Source organism: Vitis riparia, chromosome 5 (genome assembly GCF_004353265.1).
Source record: "Vitis riparia cultivar Riparia Gloire de Montpellier isolate 1030 chromosome 5, EGFV_Vit.rip_1.0, whole genome shotgun sequence".
NCBI lineage: Eukaryota > Viridiplantae > Streptophyta > Magnoliopsida > Vitales > Vitaceae > Vitis > Vitis riparia.
Window position 1 is genome coordinate 2,999,468 of NC_048435.1, and position 16,418 is coordinate 3,015,885.

General features: G+C 33.2%; 1 protein-coding gene and 1 long non-coding RNA gene across 6 annotated transcripts; one reads left to right on the plus strand and one right to left on the minus strand.

Moving 5' to 3' along the window:
* The first annotated feature begins 7,199 nt into the window (after positions 1 to 7,199).
* On the plus strand, positions 7,200 to 14,750 carry LOC117913840. The gene is made up of 3 exons (XR_004651170.1): positions 7,200 to 7,376; positions 12,303 to 12,450; positions 13,145 to 14,750. It is a non-coding gene; the product is annotated as an uncharacterized LOC117913840 (long non-coding RNA).
* Positions 9,743 to 13,203, minus strand: LOC117913839 (probable serine/threonine-protein kinase PBL15). Of its 5 annotated transcripts, none has more exons than XM_034828901.1 (8): positions 12,642 to 13,203; positions 12,294 to 12,517; positions 11,966 to 12,201; positions 11,430 to 11,556; positions 11,287 to 11,373; positions 11,015 to 11,198; positions 10,789 to 10,876; positions 9,743 to 10,387 (listed from the first exon to the last, which is right to left on the minus strand). In XM_034828901.1, the coding sequence occupies exons 2-8, from the start codon at positions 12,445 to 12,447 to the stop codon at positions 10,136 to 10,138; spliced, it is 1,128 nt and encodes a 375-aa protein (XP_034684792.1). In that variant the 5' UTR covers positions 12,448 to 12,517; positions 12,642 to 13,203; the 3' UTR covers positions 9,743 to 10,135. The 5 variants fall into 5 exon arrangements, with proteins under 5 accessions (XP_034684792.1, XP_034684790.1, XP_034684789.1 ...); XM_034828899.1 differs by having other exon boundaries at positions 10,789 to 10,921; positions 12,294 to 12,492; positions 12,642 to 13,202; XM_034828898.1 differs by having other exon boundaries at positions 10,789 to 10,921; positions 12,642 to 13,201.
* Positions 14,751 to 16,418: the final 1,668 nt, after the last annotated feature.

The following is a 16,418-nucleotide window of genomic DNA, read 5'->3' on the forward strand; positions in this document are numbered from 1 at the left end:
GAGAAAACCATTCTAAAAATGACATTGGACTTGTGTTAAAAAGGACCTATGTTACATTGCATGAAAATAATAATAGACTTAGAACATGGGACTCCCTTCAACACATGGACCCAAGCATATGATCTCCACTTGTCCAACTATAGTGGGTAGTTCAATAACTACAGTTCCTTGTACAAGTCTTGAAGAGTTGCCACAGCAGAAAGTGAAAAGAAGGGAATCACTTAAGTTTTTTCGGATTATTAGCCTATTAATTAGTCATTTTTAGTTTTGATCCAATGTAGCACTCGATCATTTTTGGGTATTCATCCATTTCGGTGGACCCCACTATGATTGCCCACAATGTTATATAAGCCCATTCATAGCTACATAGAAGATCTCAGCATTACCTCATTTGGAGAGAACCATTCTGTTATTTTCCCTCAAGAAAAGAACATAAAGATCTTTGCTAGCAAATAAAACTAAGGAAAAGAAAGAGTGAAAAAAAATTCAATTAAGAACCATATTATCTACGTTACTCTTGAAAAAACAGTTTTAGTTTTGATCCAATGTAGCACTCGATCGTTTTTGGGCATTCATCCATTTTGGTGGACCCCTCTATGATTGCCCACAATATTATATAAGCCCCATTCATAGCTACATAGAAGATCTCAGCATTACCTCATTTGGAGAGAACCATTCTGTTATTTTCCCTCAAGAAAAGAACATAAAGATCTTTGCTAGCAAATAAAACCAAGGAAAAGAAAGAGTGAAAAAAAATTCAATTAAGAACCATATTATCTATGTTACTCTTGAAAAAAAAAGTTTTAGTTTTGATCCAATGTAGCACTCGATCACTTTTGGGCATTCATCCATTTTGGTGGACCCCACTATGATTGCCCACAATATTATATAAGCCCCATTCATAGCTACATAGAAGATCTCAGCATTAACTCATTTGGAGAGAAAACCATTCTGTTATTTTTCCCTCAAGAAAGAACATAGAAATTTTTGTTGGCAAATAAAACTAAGGAAAAGAAAGAGTGAAAAAAAATTCAATTAAGAACAATATTATCTATGTTACTCTTGAAAAAAAGTTTTAGTTTTGATCCAATGTAGCACTCGATCACTTTTGGGCATTCATCCATTTTGGTAGACCCCACTATGATTGCCCACAATATTATATAAGCCCCATTCACAGCTACATAGAAGATCTCAGCGTTACCTCATTTGGAGAGAAAACCATTCTGTTATTTCCCCTCAAGAAAAGAACATAAAGATCTTTGCTGGCAAAGAAAACTAAGGAAAAGAAAGAGTGAAAAAAATTCAATTAAGAACCATATTATCTATGTTACTCTTGGAGTGGAAAAAAAAAATCAATTCAGAACCATGTTATCTATGCTACTCTTGTTTTAGAGAAATAAAAAACTAAACTCAACCAACCATTGGGTCCAATTAAGTGGAGGTTTCGCTTTCTAAGATTCCAGAAATTTTCTTGGAGACCAAACAATTGGAATGAAGCATTACAATAACTAGTAATCACCACGTAGTGCAAATTATCTCAATTTTCTAGAGAAATTTAAAAGAAAATGACGAGGAAAAAATCAAGAGTACAAGAACCAGTACCCTTTTTGTGAACCGTAAAAGCTGAAACTGGTTAAATTATTTTTTTAACAGTTAAGAATCAATCTCCCAACAATAAAATGAAAAGAAAAAAAAAAATCAAAAGATGACAAAAAAATCAAGAACCAAAAAGTGGAGATGCAATCTCGTGGATATGCGATAGCCGAAGCTTGCAAAGTGATGAATGTCGAGAACATAATTACAATGAGAAATAATCGTAGATGTCGTTTCATCATTTCAAGATGCAGAGTAACATAAGCATGTCTTTTCCCTCGGAGAATCTAAAGAAAATAGAGATATCACAAAGGAAACATATAACAATATCTGTTTGGATGCTGAGAAAACTCATGAAAAGAAAGAGAATGGAAAATCTCGAAAAAAAAAAAACAACATATATGAAAAAGCAATCAAATCTAAACAACATCTGTTTGGATGCCCAGAAAACTCATGAAAATAAAATCTTTTATTCATGAAAAAAAACCAATAAAAAAAAGGTTTTCAGGAATCAATAATCAGTTTTTCAGAGAGATTTCGTTCTTTGAAGAAACAGAGTAAGGAAAGTAATTGAAACTCTAGAGAACAAGGGTTTTGAACTTACCTCCGAGGAAGCTTTAAGAGAGAAAAGCTCATAGAGAGAAAGAGAGGGGTTGAGAACGAGAGCTCTGAGTTGAGTGCCGTGTCCTTGAACAGCTTTTATACATTGATATGGCCAGCTCAGCATTCTCTCACTTGTGAAGCGAGCTGTGTTCTTGCATTGGCGTTTTGCCCGTTTATATTGCCAGCTCAGCATACCTCACTTTTGAAGCCGTTAACCTCACATGTATCGTGAGAGCTGAGACCTGTTTTCTTGAACTGGTTTCACCCGTTGATATTGCCAGCTCAACGTATTCTCACTTTTTGAAGCCAACTGATTTTATACGTTAATACTGTCAGTTCAGCAGACTCAAAAGTAGTCGTTAAGCCGAGAGGCGCCATGTGTTTTATTGAATTATTTGAATATTTACGAAAGCCTTACAAACAATCTTTAGAAAAAATGAAAACATTTATTATTTAAAAAAATATTTTAATAATTCAAACATGTAACAACAATAAAAATGCTTTTCTCTTCGGCTATCTATTTTACCCTCCACAATCAAATAAAAAACAAAAGTTTGAATAAAATAATTTCTCAAAAACAATTTTTTATTTTCTAAAATAAAAATCGATCTTTTAACCTTCTAAAACTTATTTTTTTTAAATATTTTTAAATTAAAAAAAAATCTAGTATTTTATATATATAAAAAATGTTTGACAAGTTGTTTTTAAAAATAAAAAATAAAAAACTTTTTTGAATTAGTTGTTTTTAAAAATAACTTTTTATTTTAGTTTTGTAAAAATATTGTAAATTCGATTTATATAATATAGATTCAATTTAATTTCGAGTTTTATTAAAAATGAAAATAGTTTTTTAATTTCAAATAAATTAAAAATCAATAATTTTTGGTAAAACATAAATAATAATATTATAATAAATTACATTTTTTATAAAAGAAAAATATTATTTCGGTACATGTTAGAAGATATTAACCTCTTCCTTTTTTTTTTGGTTAAAAATGAATAATAATGATTTAAAATAATAATTTTTAACAATATTTTATTGAAATAAATAATGAATAAAGTTTAATTTTTTAATATATAAATACATGTTTATAAACATAATATTCTAGAATGTTTTGATTTAATATGCAATTAATTAAATCGGTTTTTTGAATTCAAATTTATTCTTTAAAAAAAAATCATTAAATAATTTAAATTATTAATTATGTCTTACTTAATTTATAATTTATTTACCTAAATTCAAAAAATATATTTATTTGTATAGGAGAAACAGTAAAGTTATGACACATAATATATCAATTTATTTTTTTTAAATGATTAGATCTATTTTTTGAGTTCCAAATTATTTTTAAAAATGGTTAAACTCATTAATAAATTCAATTCAAAATGTCACTTAATTTAAATTTAATTTTTATAGTGAAAACATTTATAAAAATATAATTATACGTAAAAAAAAAATAGAGCTATTATGAACCAATTTTAACAAACTTATTAATAATATTAGCATAATAGTATTTATAAATTTAATAAAATTATGATTTTTAGGAACAACTCAAAAATATGTAAATGAACTTGTAATATACATCCATAAATTAGAACAATTGAAATTGTGTAACTTGTCTTATATAAAAAAGATTGTACAAAAACGTAGGAAATATGCAATCCTTGTCAAAGTAGATAGAACACCTAAATATTTAAATAAATATATATTAAAAATACAAGGACCCATGGGAATTATATTATGAAATGAATTTTCAACCTCTAAATATAAGAACTCTCCTTACATAATTACTAGAACGGAGTTTATAAAAAAATTGGTTAGAAAGAGAATGCATAAGTATAGGAAAAAGAAGTCAAATAAAAAAATATATATAAATCAACAACTTTGTAAAAAATTGCATATGAGAGAATCTAGACATAAGATGTAGAGAATATAACTTTAGAAAACCCAACTATTACAAAAGATTCTTAAGAAGAAAGTCAAAAACTTTTTATAAAAAACGATATTTTCAAACAAGATATAAAAAACTTGGAAAGTTTTAGATAAAAAAAAGAAGAAACAAAGAAAGAAAAAGACAATATAAATATTATTTGTGTGGTCAAGAAGGTCATATAATACTTGCAAACTTAAAAACCACCAAATAAACAAAGTAGAAAAATTCAAGTAAAAATTAACCTAATAAATGAACATCAAATAGATAGTGACGAAGAATAACATAATGATTAAATTATAAACCATAGAATTAAAAATAGATGCAATGTTAGAAATTGGAGCTAGTAAGAACCTTTTATTTGAAATCTTAGTATCCCAAGAGGACCAGCAAACATTAACTCAATCGGTAAAATTAACTCAATATAACTAAGAAGAACTAACAATAACTAGGTATATATCAAATGTATTAATTATTATTAACAATATAACCCTGGTATTATCCCAATTTTATCTTGTACCTATCATGAGTTTATAATTTATTGTTTTATAACAAAAGTTTTATCAAGAAAGTGTATCTTTAGTGATTGTTGTTTATATTGTAGGAGTGTTTTATAGAGCTTGGTCAATTTCTAAAACACTCTTACACTTATCATAAGTCTATAGGGAAGACATGTTAGCACTTTAATAATTATAGTATCAACTTGTAACTTTTGTGATTCAAACTCCTAACCTTTCACTCTATGACCACTCTTTTTTGTCATCTCATGTATAAACCAATTGATATTAAGAAAATTATACTATACTTTTAATTGAATTCAACATTATAATTATCTTTACATTTTTCTCGAATTATGATTCTTTTCTATGATCATATCAATGAAATAGTAAAAGATTGAGAAAAAAAATTAAAATTTTCAAATCAAACTTTATAAAATTATTATTTCTTATTTGCATATAAACAATATTATTATTTTTTTTCCTAAAAAGACTTTAAAAAATATAAATTATAAACAAAATTGTTCATGTAAAAAATGAGAAATCAATTTTATTTTTTTTATAAGTACAAAATAGCAAATTTTATTGTGATGATATTTATTCAATATGGAATATATATAAATCTCTAATATCACTTTTATTTATTTATTACTATTTTATAACTAAGCATTATCATCATAAAAATAAATACTTTGATGATAAAATAATTTGTCACAAAAGGGTAAATGCTTTTATAATTGAAATTTTCACTTTTTTTTCGTAATGAAACAATATTCTCATAAAAACAGTAGTACAAAACTATGTTACTTGCTTTGAAATTTATCCATTTAACCTGCTCAAGGAGCTGTGAGTCATGAGAGACTCAACTGGGAAGTAGACTAAACTCTACAAAAGCATTTGACTTGGTTGCATTAGGCAAGTTCAACGATCATTTACCAAACTTTGTTTGCAAGGCTTTAAATTTTTGTATGGATACTGAGTGCTCTCCTTGGTAAAATTTACTGAGAGACTAGTCTATACCAATATATCAACAGAGGATCGGTTCCCACTTCTTTGGCAATCCGTGAGATGCTAAATAACTTGAGGTTTCACGGTCAGCTGTTCTCCTCTTTCCTCTTATTTGATGTGTGAATGAAAATTATTGCCTGTTAGTTGTATATGTGGAAAGATTCAAACTGGTGAAGTGTTTGCAATTTAGTTGTGGCACAGAAAGAAAAATGTTTGACAGAAAATTGTCAAATCACAAACCATTGTTTGTAAACTTCTCACTGTTGGACCTAACACTCTTATAAGGCCCAACTCCATCATGGTGACCCGCCACAAGGAAAAAAAATTGCTTCCATTTACCATCATCAGTTAATAACAAATAATACAAAGATGGAGAATAATGACTTGTAGGTTTAACAGTCCCGGATGATGTTCTTAATGGATGTGGAGGAGCTTCATGTTCATGTAGAATATTTACATAATTACATAAATGAATCATACATGATTAAAGGATACTAATAATAGAAAATCACTATAAAGAACATACTTATTTGAGTTATCACAAAAAAAAAAAAAAAGTGATTGATTGTTACAACCAAATCTTCCTCTCTATAATCTTGATAACAGTTATGATGACTTTATAGGAAAAACAGAAAGACCTTTTATCTAGATTAGAGAAGGGACTTAGCATAACTCAATATTGGATTCTCATTGGGCTCCTCCCATAATGGGCTTCAATGAGACCCATAGCCTACACTTGCTACTCAACCGAGCTTTTACTCAAAAGATGCAAAACTCAATCTAAAATGTGATCACTAGTTAATTGGACTCATTATACAATAAACTATCCATTAACCCGTTTTTACAAATACAAATTATTCAATTAATATTAGTCCATATAAAAAAATTTCAACAGTTCAATCTCTATATATTCAAGAACTTTGATTTTTCACGGTTCTTTTTTTTTTCACAACTAATGTGAATATAAAAAATGCAGCCAAATAACTTGTTGCAAGATTTTATACATAAAACATAAAGATTTAAAACTTCGATCCACAAAAGAAAGAGTTAACATTTGGCTTTATACTTTTTCTTATTGTAAAAGGTCAAATGTAATTATCGACTTTTACTTGTTTCATGTTGGATGGGATGTTACGACACTTTATGGGGTTGACCAGATATTTGAGACTCCAACAACACTCAACCCTTTAAAACGTCTTTTCTTTATTTTTATTTTTTTTTTAAAAAAGTTATCGACATCATTTTTTTTCTCTTTTGTCATCATATATTTTGGACAACTAAATCTTGTATAGGTTCGTTCTTCATAGTCTTCATGTGAATGTGCCGACAACTAAATCGTGTCTGCATGTGAATGTGCCATAAAGAAGTCATTATTACGAGTCAAAGATTGGGATTGTATACTGAAGTTTCTATGAGAACTTGAAAGAAAAGAGTAGAGAGAATGTACAAGAACATACGAATTTTCCACAACATTAGGTGAGATAAATTTACCTCTTTTCCAGTCCATGTCTCCTCTGCCAATGGAATGCCCTTTCTTGATAGACTACCGTACTTACAGCTCATACCCAAAACTTTTTGGGAAGTCCATCTTGAATTCTCATGCTTGTAGTAATTTTATTTACTTGTCGTACCTCCCGTTAAATAAAGTACCCTAGTGATTTTATGCGGTGGAATTTTTTCCTGAAAGCCAGTCGAACATGTTGACCAGATGCTGCAAATCCCATCTCACTTCACTCATCTTCAGGTACCATATTCTACTGCCAAAATCTTAAAGTGTGAGCCCATGTATGATTCTTTCTTAAACTGTGAGCCCATGTATGATTCTTTCACTGAGATCTGTACTTGATTTCATTATTCAATAGTTCAAGTGCTTCAACCCTGATCCATGAATCTTTCAAAATCTATAATCATATCTTATGGGTGTTGGTCAAACCTCAATGAATTTGTTCTCTGTGATGAATCAGTGAAGTATGAAAGCATAATTGTAGAAAGCACAGTTAATTAGCTTTTGCTGTGTAATCTTGTCTGTGTATCTAAACCCTTGGGAGTTACAGTACTCCCTTGAAAATGACCAAAAAAGAGGGATATGGGTAGGGACTGAAATCTTTATGGGTACCCACTGCCCAATTCAATTTGGATCTCAGTTGGACAACAAGAGGGGACAGGGAATCTTGGGGGATATTACAGCTAGGAAGCACATGTACTATGTTTGGTCATGTAAATGCTTATCTTGGAAGAAGCATCATCTTTATTGACTTGATAGTAAAAGATAGACTTTACTAAAGGATTTGACACAGAAAAAAGGAGTGATCATGATCCATGAATTGGGAGTTTAAAGTTCAAATGAAGTAGTAAATAATCATTGAAGTGACTGTTGGTGATTAGGAATTTTGAGGTTAAAGACCATCCTTCACTTTTTCAGTTTCTTTCTATTGAAATGGCTTAATTGACTTGCACTTATGATGGAACTTTTTGGATTATGAGTCGGGTGAGGCCATTCATAGTCTCCAAGGATTGCCTTTATCTGCTTAGTTGGTTGCGGTTTGAGTGTAAAACAGAAGGAACTAGCTGTTCTTTCTGGTTGATCTATATGGATTGGCCTGCAGCAGTAGTAAGGGCCTTAAGGCCATTCTATTGCTCTGGTGCCTTAAAAGGAAAAAGGGTATTTCTATTTCTAGGAATTTCTCTGTCAGAAAACAATAGAACTATTGTGTCTCGGCCATACCTGAGGATTCGATCAAATAAAAATTAGCATTTCTAATGGGATTAGTGAGGAGGGGAAAGGGACCTATGCAAAAGTCATTTGGTTAAGTGATGTAGGTGAGAATGTGTTGTCTCTAGTGGGATTAGGGAGAGGTGGAAAAGGACCCATGCACCATTCCATTAAGTGCTCTTCATCGTGCCATATTCAATCAAATAAAGAGGCATGTCGCTAATGGGATTGGTGAGAGGACTGAAAGAACCTATCTGTAAGTCACCTGATTAAGTGATCTTTGCTCAGTATGTTCATAATGCCCCCCTTTTAGTATTTCCAGCATGATCCAGCATGATGTACTCTTTCAAAGCATCGGTGTGCTATGAGTTTGTGGACATTTCTGCCAGCTGTTGAGTTTTTCACTGGCTTCAGGAGTCAGACCAGGAGTTCACTGAACCATAAAGAGTCGATCAAACTGCTTTAAAATTCCTGAAACCGGGTTAAATGTGCTGAAACCAGGAAGACTGGGGATCACAGCACACAGTATTCTGCCAAACAAAGTACTCTAGGCAGAGGCCAAAATTGACAGAGCAGTTAAAAATCAATAAATGAATGCAAACCTGGAGAAGGGTACCTCTTGGAACACCGTGTTCTGATGTTTTGAATCTAAAGGATTTTCTGTAGTGCTTATAAGCCTTTCTCTAAGCTCCATCAAGATGTTTGCACGCCATTTTCCTATCAAATTGTAAGAACCATGCATTCTTTTCCCAGGACCAGTCAGTTGTCTCCATGCACTTTTTTTTTTTAATTTTTTATTACTGCGATTTAGTAAAGATAGAATATTTTAATTACATTTCACCAAGTCTTTTCAGTACTAAAGGTGCTCTATTGGATCTTTAAGATTGAGTTGTCTGTTTCATGAACAGAACTGCTCTTTAGTATCGTGACTGAGATTATAAGACTGATAATTTGAAGTTGTTTTCAACAAAGACTATTTCATGTTGAGCTGATTGCGGTCCAGTATCAAGATTGAAATACAAATCACATGTAATGTTATTATGCAGGGACTTCTATATTCGAGTCTTTAAGATGAAAGACCGAAGCCGCATATCCCATCTTCAAGTTCTCTCCTCTCGGTATCCTTCTTTTGAGTGTGAGATGTACATAAGATTGGTTTGATATTTCAATATTTACATTCTACTTTCATTTCAAGTTCTTAAAATTTGATGCTTGGCCATATAAACATATGCTAAGGATGTCTATATAGCCATATCTGCAAGTTGCAAGGAAGCAATAGAGGTTAAACTTAATGATTCTTTTGTTGCACGTACGCACAGATTATAGCATTATTGCAATGTTCCATGCCATGATATTCGATGGTGGAGTAGAATAATAGAGACTTGAATCAGAAAACCTGCAACTAAATGACAATCTTTTCTGTCACTGTGTCTTTTCTTTCATACTTTCTCTCTGCATTCAACCGACATAAAAATTGCCCCTGTGTCAATTTTTTTGGGATTTCTGGGCCATGTGGTGTCTTGGTGGGACTACTAATAGTCATGTCATTGTAGCTAAAGTGCTAAAGCTCCCCAGCTAGCCTACCCAATAGAAGGTTGGTATTTCACATCATCAATCAAATGAGTCCATAGTTTATATCCCCACATATAAAGTAGTTTGTGCTGCCTTTGCCTTCTTTTACTCATGCAAACTGATCAAACCAGTGCCAGCTGCTGTTGTTTGGCATAAATAAGCTTAAGCTTGACTTAAAACATAACCAACATGAACAAATGTTTTTTTAATGATTCCCTTCATTTTGAAGTAAACAGTTGGCTCCCCAAAGTAAATTTAGTAGTGCCCTCGTCCGTGCCTGTGGTCAGAGCCATCTCTTTTTCATGAATCCTTTCAAGCTCAAGCACAACTTTTTCAATCTTCAGTTGCCATTTTCCTGAAAGACTCATGCATTGCAACATAAGCTTGATCAAGTCCTTCATTCCCTCCATGGTAAAGCTTCCAACTAGCCGATGGTCCACAAAATCATTTATACTCAGACGAGTTTCCACCTTCACAAAGTTAGAAAACAATGAACGCCTAAGGCTACTGGTTTAATGTACTTGAATAAAAGTGTAACAAAAGAAGAATGCAATTTTAACTGAGCTGTGGCCTGTGAAGTTCTTTGTGATTTGTTCCTAGAAGGGTTATGAAAACAACCTGCCTCAAGCTTGCCATGGCAGGCAAATTCATTCAATGTCTAAAATCAAGCAACTTAATAAAATCTTACAAGAAACATTAAAAAGAACATCTGAAGTGACCCACACAACACAGAGGCTCAGCATCTAATATCTGAATTTCTTGCATCAAACACTGACAAAATATCTTTTTATAGAAAATCCTGACATAGTGACACCAAAGTAATGTGGAATTGATTTGAAGAGAAAACACTATAGAAATTATTCTTACATACCCATTGAAATAAGCTTTCATCAGATCCAAAGGAGTCATCATATAAGGCCTCCCGTCCAGTTATAAGCTCCAAGAGGAAAACTCCAAAGCTGTATACATCACTTATCTCAGAGAAAGTTCTTGATTCTTCTATCCTACGTATTGACATGAATGATAATTTAAGCATCGGTGAAAGCTATATGTTCTAGATTAAGTGAATAAAATACATTCAGAAGGAATTAATTTACTCTGGATGTTGGAAAACATTGACACTGGGTGTTTGAGATGGACCTGCATCTTCTATTTTTTCAAGTAATCGTGAAACCCCTGTATCTGCAACCTTGGCAATAAAGTTCTCATCAACCAAGACATTAGCCGTCTTGAAATTCCTGTGTACTAAGGGAGGCTTTAGAGTATGCAAATGACGTAAACCTGCAATAAGAAACGCACTTTCTTCAATTTATCTTTCCTTAGTTTTTAATTAGTTCAGCACACCGCAATCATATTATTTCACATCTACCTTTGGCTGCCCCTAGAGCTATGGACAGCCTTCGCTTGAACTCTAGTTTTGTTGTTGCCTCTAGCCCAGTATCTGTCAAACAGTGAACTACAGTGACATGTCTTGCTGCATAATAATTCAGAAGCAGTTTCACAAGTCATTACCATACAAATGATTGCACATGCTGCCATTGGGTAGATATTCAAAAACTAACATTTGTGATCCACTTTCCTGGCAGTAACCCAGAAGAGTAACTAGATTACGGTGTTGAATCTCTGACAAATTAGTTGCCTGCTTGGTAACATAAAACTGTTAGTTATCTACATAATTGAATCTAGAGCTCTCAAGAGTTACTTATATGATCAGTTTGCTGCTAATTAACATGAAATGAAATATTGAAGAGCTCTATGAGATAAAACTAAGCTAAAAGATGCCCCCCAATTGTATCTTCTCAGGGGTGGAAAAACAGTTAGTCTTTTCTTTTTGTTATAGCAAAAGGTATTGACTAGTAACTGGGTTTTGTGCATTAAGGGAGCCCTCCATGCCTAAGAGAAGAAATAATTTAGGCTCTTAGTTGATTTGGCATTTCCTATTATGAACATTGTGTGAGAGAGAGCACTTACATGTATATCACAATGCACATAATATAGAACTAGATTAATGAGTGGAACATGAGTTGTATGTTGGAATTTAACTATACCTCAGCAACAAATTCCTGTCTAGGAGGGCCTGGACGCCTTTTGATGGCCACAATAGTCCCATCAGAAAGGAAACCTTTATAAACCAAACCAAAGCTTCCATATCCGATTAGATTGCTTTCATTGAATTGCTTGGTAGCTTGTTCCAATTCTTCCATTGTGAACTGTCTTGCTCCCTGTGGTCCGGATAGAGGCGGGGCTGCAGCTGAGCTGGGTCCACCTCTCCTATTCCATTCCACTTTTTATGTTGGGGAGAAAACTAGTAAATGTTATCCAGGTATGCAGAAATATAATACATCCTCCATATTTTAACCCAGTGAATAACCTTACCTGGTGCAGATGGATCTGAGGAACCTGTCTCTGAGTTCTTGTTTGAGAAGTTTTTACACTGTAACTTGCAAAACCATACAAATCCAACAACTACTGCCACTAGTGCAAGCACCCCCGCAGCACCTCCAACTATAGCTCCATACGGCTTCAACATCAGGTAAAAGCTCTGTGTCTCCTTCAACAAACCTGAACATTGAACCTGTGATGCAGAAGAACCATATAGCCTGAAATATAAGAATTTAAAGAATCTTAATTGAATGATCCATCTTATTCATAAAATGCCAATAATGATGACCTCAACAACTCAAGACCAGATTTTGGAGAAAAAAGGGCTCAGGATTTCAATACCAGTAAAGGAAGTCCGAGATCAGGTGGTCTCCTTGATTGAAAATCCTCTAGTGTGTAATGACATTTCAACAGTTCGTACCACTTCGATTGTGTGCGCAAGACAAGAGCTCAGAAATGAAAACTGGATGATCCTGAGTATCCACTTGGGAGACAGATAATGTGGTAAGGACCAATGCTACTGAAATTTAAACCAGAGATCAACAGACAACTCATTGGCTTGTCAAGGTGCCCCACTTAGCTGTTCAATGCCCAGCATCTTATTGGACATGACAATGAATCTCCATTGCTAAAGAGCAAGTTGTCCTTCTTCCAAACTTACTCGGCTTTGTGTGTGGGAGGGGAGTGGGGTGGGGGGAGACAGAGGGTGATTCCCAAAACAAGTAGAAAAATTCAAGTAGAAGTCACTACTCTATCACTTACTGCTGACAGAAGCCATGTTGATTATGTCCCAGCATTGGTTCCACATAAGTCTCATAATCAGTCTCTTGTACTTCAAATTTCAGGTACCTCAGGCAGAATGGTAGTAGCAAGAGCCTGGATGGGCATTTGACTACAGCAAGTATTTCTATCAGGTAAAAGAGAGCATTACATATGCACAATTTCATGAAGATGTCTTTGTGGATGCATATAGACCACTCTGGAATCTCCCTACCAAAAAATCAATGCCCATGTGAGCTGTTGTTACCAACTGTAAATGAGCGGATTTTACTATGTGGGTGTGGACAGGAGTGAAAGTGACCATAATTGGACTAGTACTGGAAGACATCATTATTGAAGGGGATCAAAAGAAAAGGTAGTGATCCGGCTATCAATTCCAAGTCTCTTCCCTCAATTCACCTATCTTCCTTTTTGCCTCTTTTTTGTCATCTGATCTGGAAAGAAGAGAGTGAGTTCCCATTCTTGTATATAGAGATGGGACTCTTCCTCATATGGGGTCATGACAGCTGAACCAATGAGACATTGCCTCAGCCCGTCCAGCAGGTGCCCAGTTTCCCTGGTTTATATGTTCTTAGTTTTCTTGCAAGAAAGATAAGTTTATCTGTTTTGGCAAAATGGGCATTTGTATTTTCCTCTCTTCTTGCTTTCTTTTTGTAGGTATGCAACTGGTTGGGCTCTGATAGGGAAGAGATGGGTAATGCTCTTGAGCTGTAAGTATCTCCCTCCCTCTCTCTCTCTCATATTTATTTACCTTGCATGTTTTCCTGAGTTTGTTCTGTACTGTCTTGTGCTGTAAAGCACAAGGGGATTGGTGGAAAGAAGCTTGTCATCTTGTGCAGTTCTGAATGCTGGATACAAGAGGCCCATTTCACAGAGAGAGATAGAGGTTTTGTTGGGAAATGTGGACTTCTAACAGCATGTTGTTAGGATCTGCTCTCTTTGACTGTCTCAGCAAGTGGTTGATCTTTAAGCTTCCCCCTTCCTTTTATTGCTCTTTATTTTTTTCCTTTGGCTGTCTTGAGCTACAACCTTCCTCTGCCACAGCCACAAAAGCATAAACACCACCACATTCGTGGTTTGGCCTCACTGCATTAAACCCCTGTCCCAACCCCACACTGAAACAATTCCCCACCTTCTTCCTCCTACCTCTTGATAATGTTGTGCAAAGCCCTCTACCGACACAATCTTGATCTTCCTCAAGTCAAATACCGGGTATGACACTAACCCTGATTGCACATGTTGGATCAAAATTTAATTGTGATAAGGCAGTTTGCATTTGGCCTTATTAGGCTAGGTTGACCATACATGATGAACAGTTCGAGGCAATGCAAACTATTAGTATCCTTTTCTGCCATCTTCCTACTGGCTCTTGGAAATGGCTGCGGGGCAGCAGATCAGATGCCATCCACACTTGCTACACATGATGGTGATACAAAAGGAATCAAAGAAAGTTGATCTGGCTTTTCTTACTATGATAAGTCTGCAAAAAAAATGATGTTTCTGGCCCCATTCAATCTTTCATTTGTTGTTCTGTGATTATTACTTGTCAAAGAAATGGTTTTCCAGACCTTGAAACTTCAGAAGTAGCATGATTTTTTTGACCAACTCTGGTTGCCTGCCTGTAATTAACATCAAAATTTATGATATTTCATTCTCTGGTTTATAGTGGTACATGCTTTGAATCTCTCATTTTTACTGTTTGCCCTATTGAAGTACTTGCTGTGTCATTTTGTGCATACCATGAAAGTAACCTTAGCCTTGTTTGGATCTCATAAAAGAATGAGATGTGATTAGAAAAAAAAAAAAAAAAGCAATAAAAGGGAAATTAAGGCTTTGTTTGGTTCCCCGAAAGCAGTAAAAAAAGAAAAAAAATGTTATAGAAAATTATTTTCTCATATTTAATTATATTATGAAAAATATAAAAGAAAGCAAAATATAATTAACATTAATAAAAAAAAATTATATATTTTTAAATTATATAATCTTTATATCTAACAGTTACGAAATTAAAATGAGTTTGAAATAGTATATAAAAATAATTTATTTTTTTATAACTTTTTTTTCCTTTACATTTTTCCTTAAACTTTCCCACAATCAAACATAAAATAAGTTTTTTTTTTCGAATATCAATTAAAGGCTTTTATTAAAATTTTGATGTTCCATAAGAAAGTATAATATTTTGATTTACAAGTATAAAACAAGAATTAATAATATGTGGAAAAAGCTCCATAAATGTTCTCTCTATTTAGTTAAAGAAAAGAATGAGAGCATTTCCTTACCCTTGGGTATTATGGTAGTTGGTGGAAGGCCCACCAAGGTAGTTTATTTGACCACAATGGGCTGTATCCATTTTCCATCCCTGCAGTTCAGCGTTTACAGTTTTTATCCATTGTGATTTTTCCTTTTTCTGAAAGAAAATCTCAAAAAAAATAAAAAATAAAATTGTTCATAAAGTTGATGGGGTTTGGATAATATAAATGGGGTGTTGGATTAGACAGAGCTCATTCATTAGCAAAACAAAAATGGAATTTTTCTCCACTGTGTCTGAAAGATATAGTACAAGAAAAAGAAATGAAAAGTTTGTCAGGGGTAAAATTTGACCATATGCTAGTGTAAAATGTGGGGCTCATGCTGAAACATAGGCCATCACCTCACCTGCCATCAGAATCAAAGGCCCAAAATGGTCTGTCCGGCCAGCATTTGTGTTGGGTTATGTGCCAGTGCAGTTGTGGGCCTTGGGGGAGCATTGCCCTCTCAGAAGTCAGGATTTAGCTGACTTGACATTAATTCACGGCTTTTAATTTTTTTTAATAGAGTGGGGATGAAAATTATTTTAAATAAATCCGGTAGAGTTTGGACGTGGACAATACATCCCAAACTCGTCTCATTGTCATCCTTATTTATTGAGTAGGTAAAAAGGTGATTTACATTCATTAAATTTGAAAATATTTTGTTATCTAATTACTAACTTGTAATAAAAACTTTCATATTTAGTAGATATTTGTTGTGACAGATCCACGATTTTCATATATATACAAAGGTTAAAATATATTGTGATTGTATAAAATACCGATTAAAATTATTTTGAATAAATAAGGTGGAGCTGGGATGTGGATAATTCATCACAAACCCGTCTCGTTGTCATTCTTATTTATTAAGTAGGTAAAAAAATGATTTACATACATTAAATTTAAAAATATTTTGATATCTAATTATCGATTCATGATGAAAACTTTCATATTCAGTAGATATTTGATACAATCTATAGATCCACGATTTTTACATACACAAAGATTAAAATAATTTTTACCGTTGATTTCCATATATATTGTGATTGTA

Coding starts and splice junctions, on each gene's coding strand:
- LOC117913839 (XM_034828899.1), bottom strand. CDS start 12,447: ATGTTGAAGCCGTATGGAGCTATAGTTGGAGGTGCTGCGGGGGTGCTT. Junction 12,202..12,293: donor CTCAGATCCATCTGCACCAG/GTAAGGTTATTC, acceptor CAACATAAAAAG/TGGAATGGAATAGGAGAGGT. Junction 11,374..11,429: donor CATGTGCAATCATTTGTATG/GTAATGACTTGT, acceptor ATGTCACTGTAG/TTCACTGTTTGACAGATACT.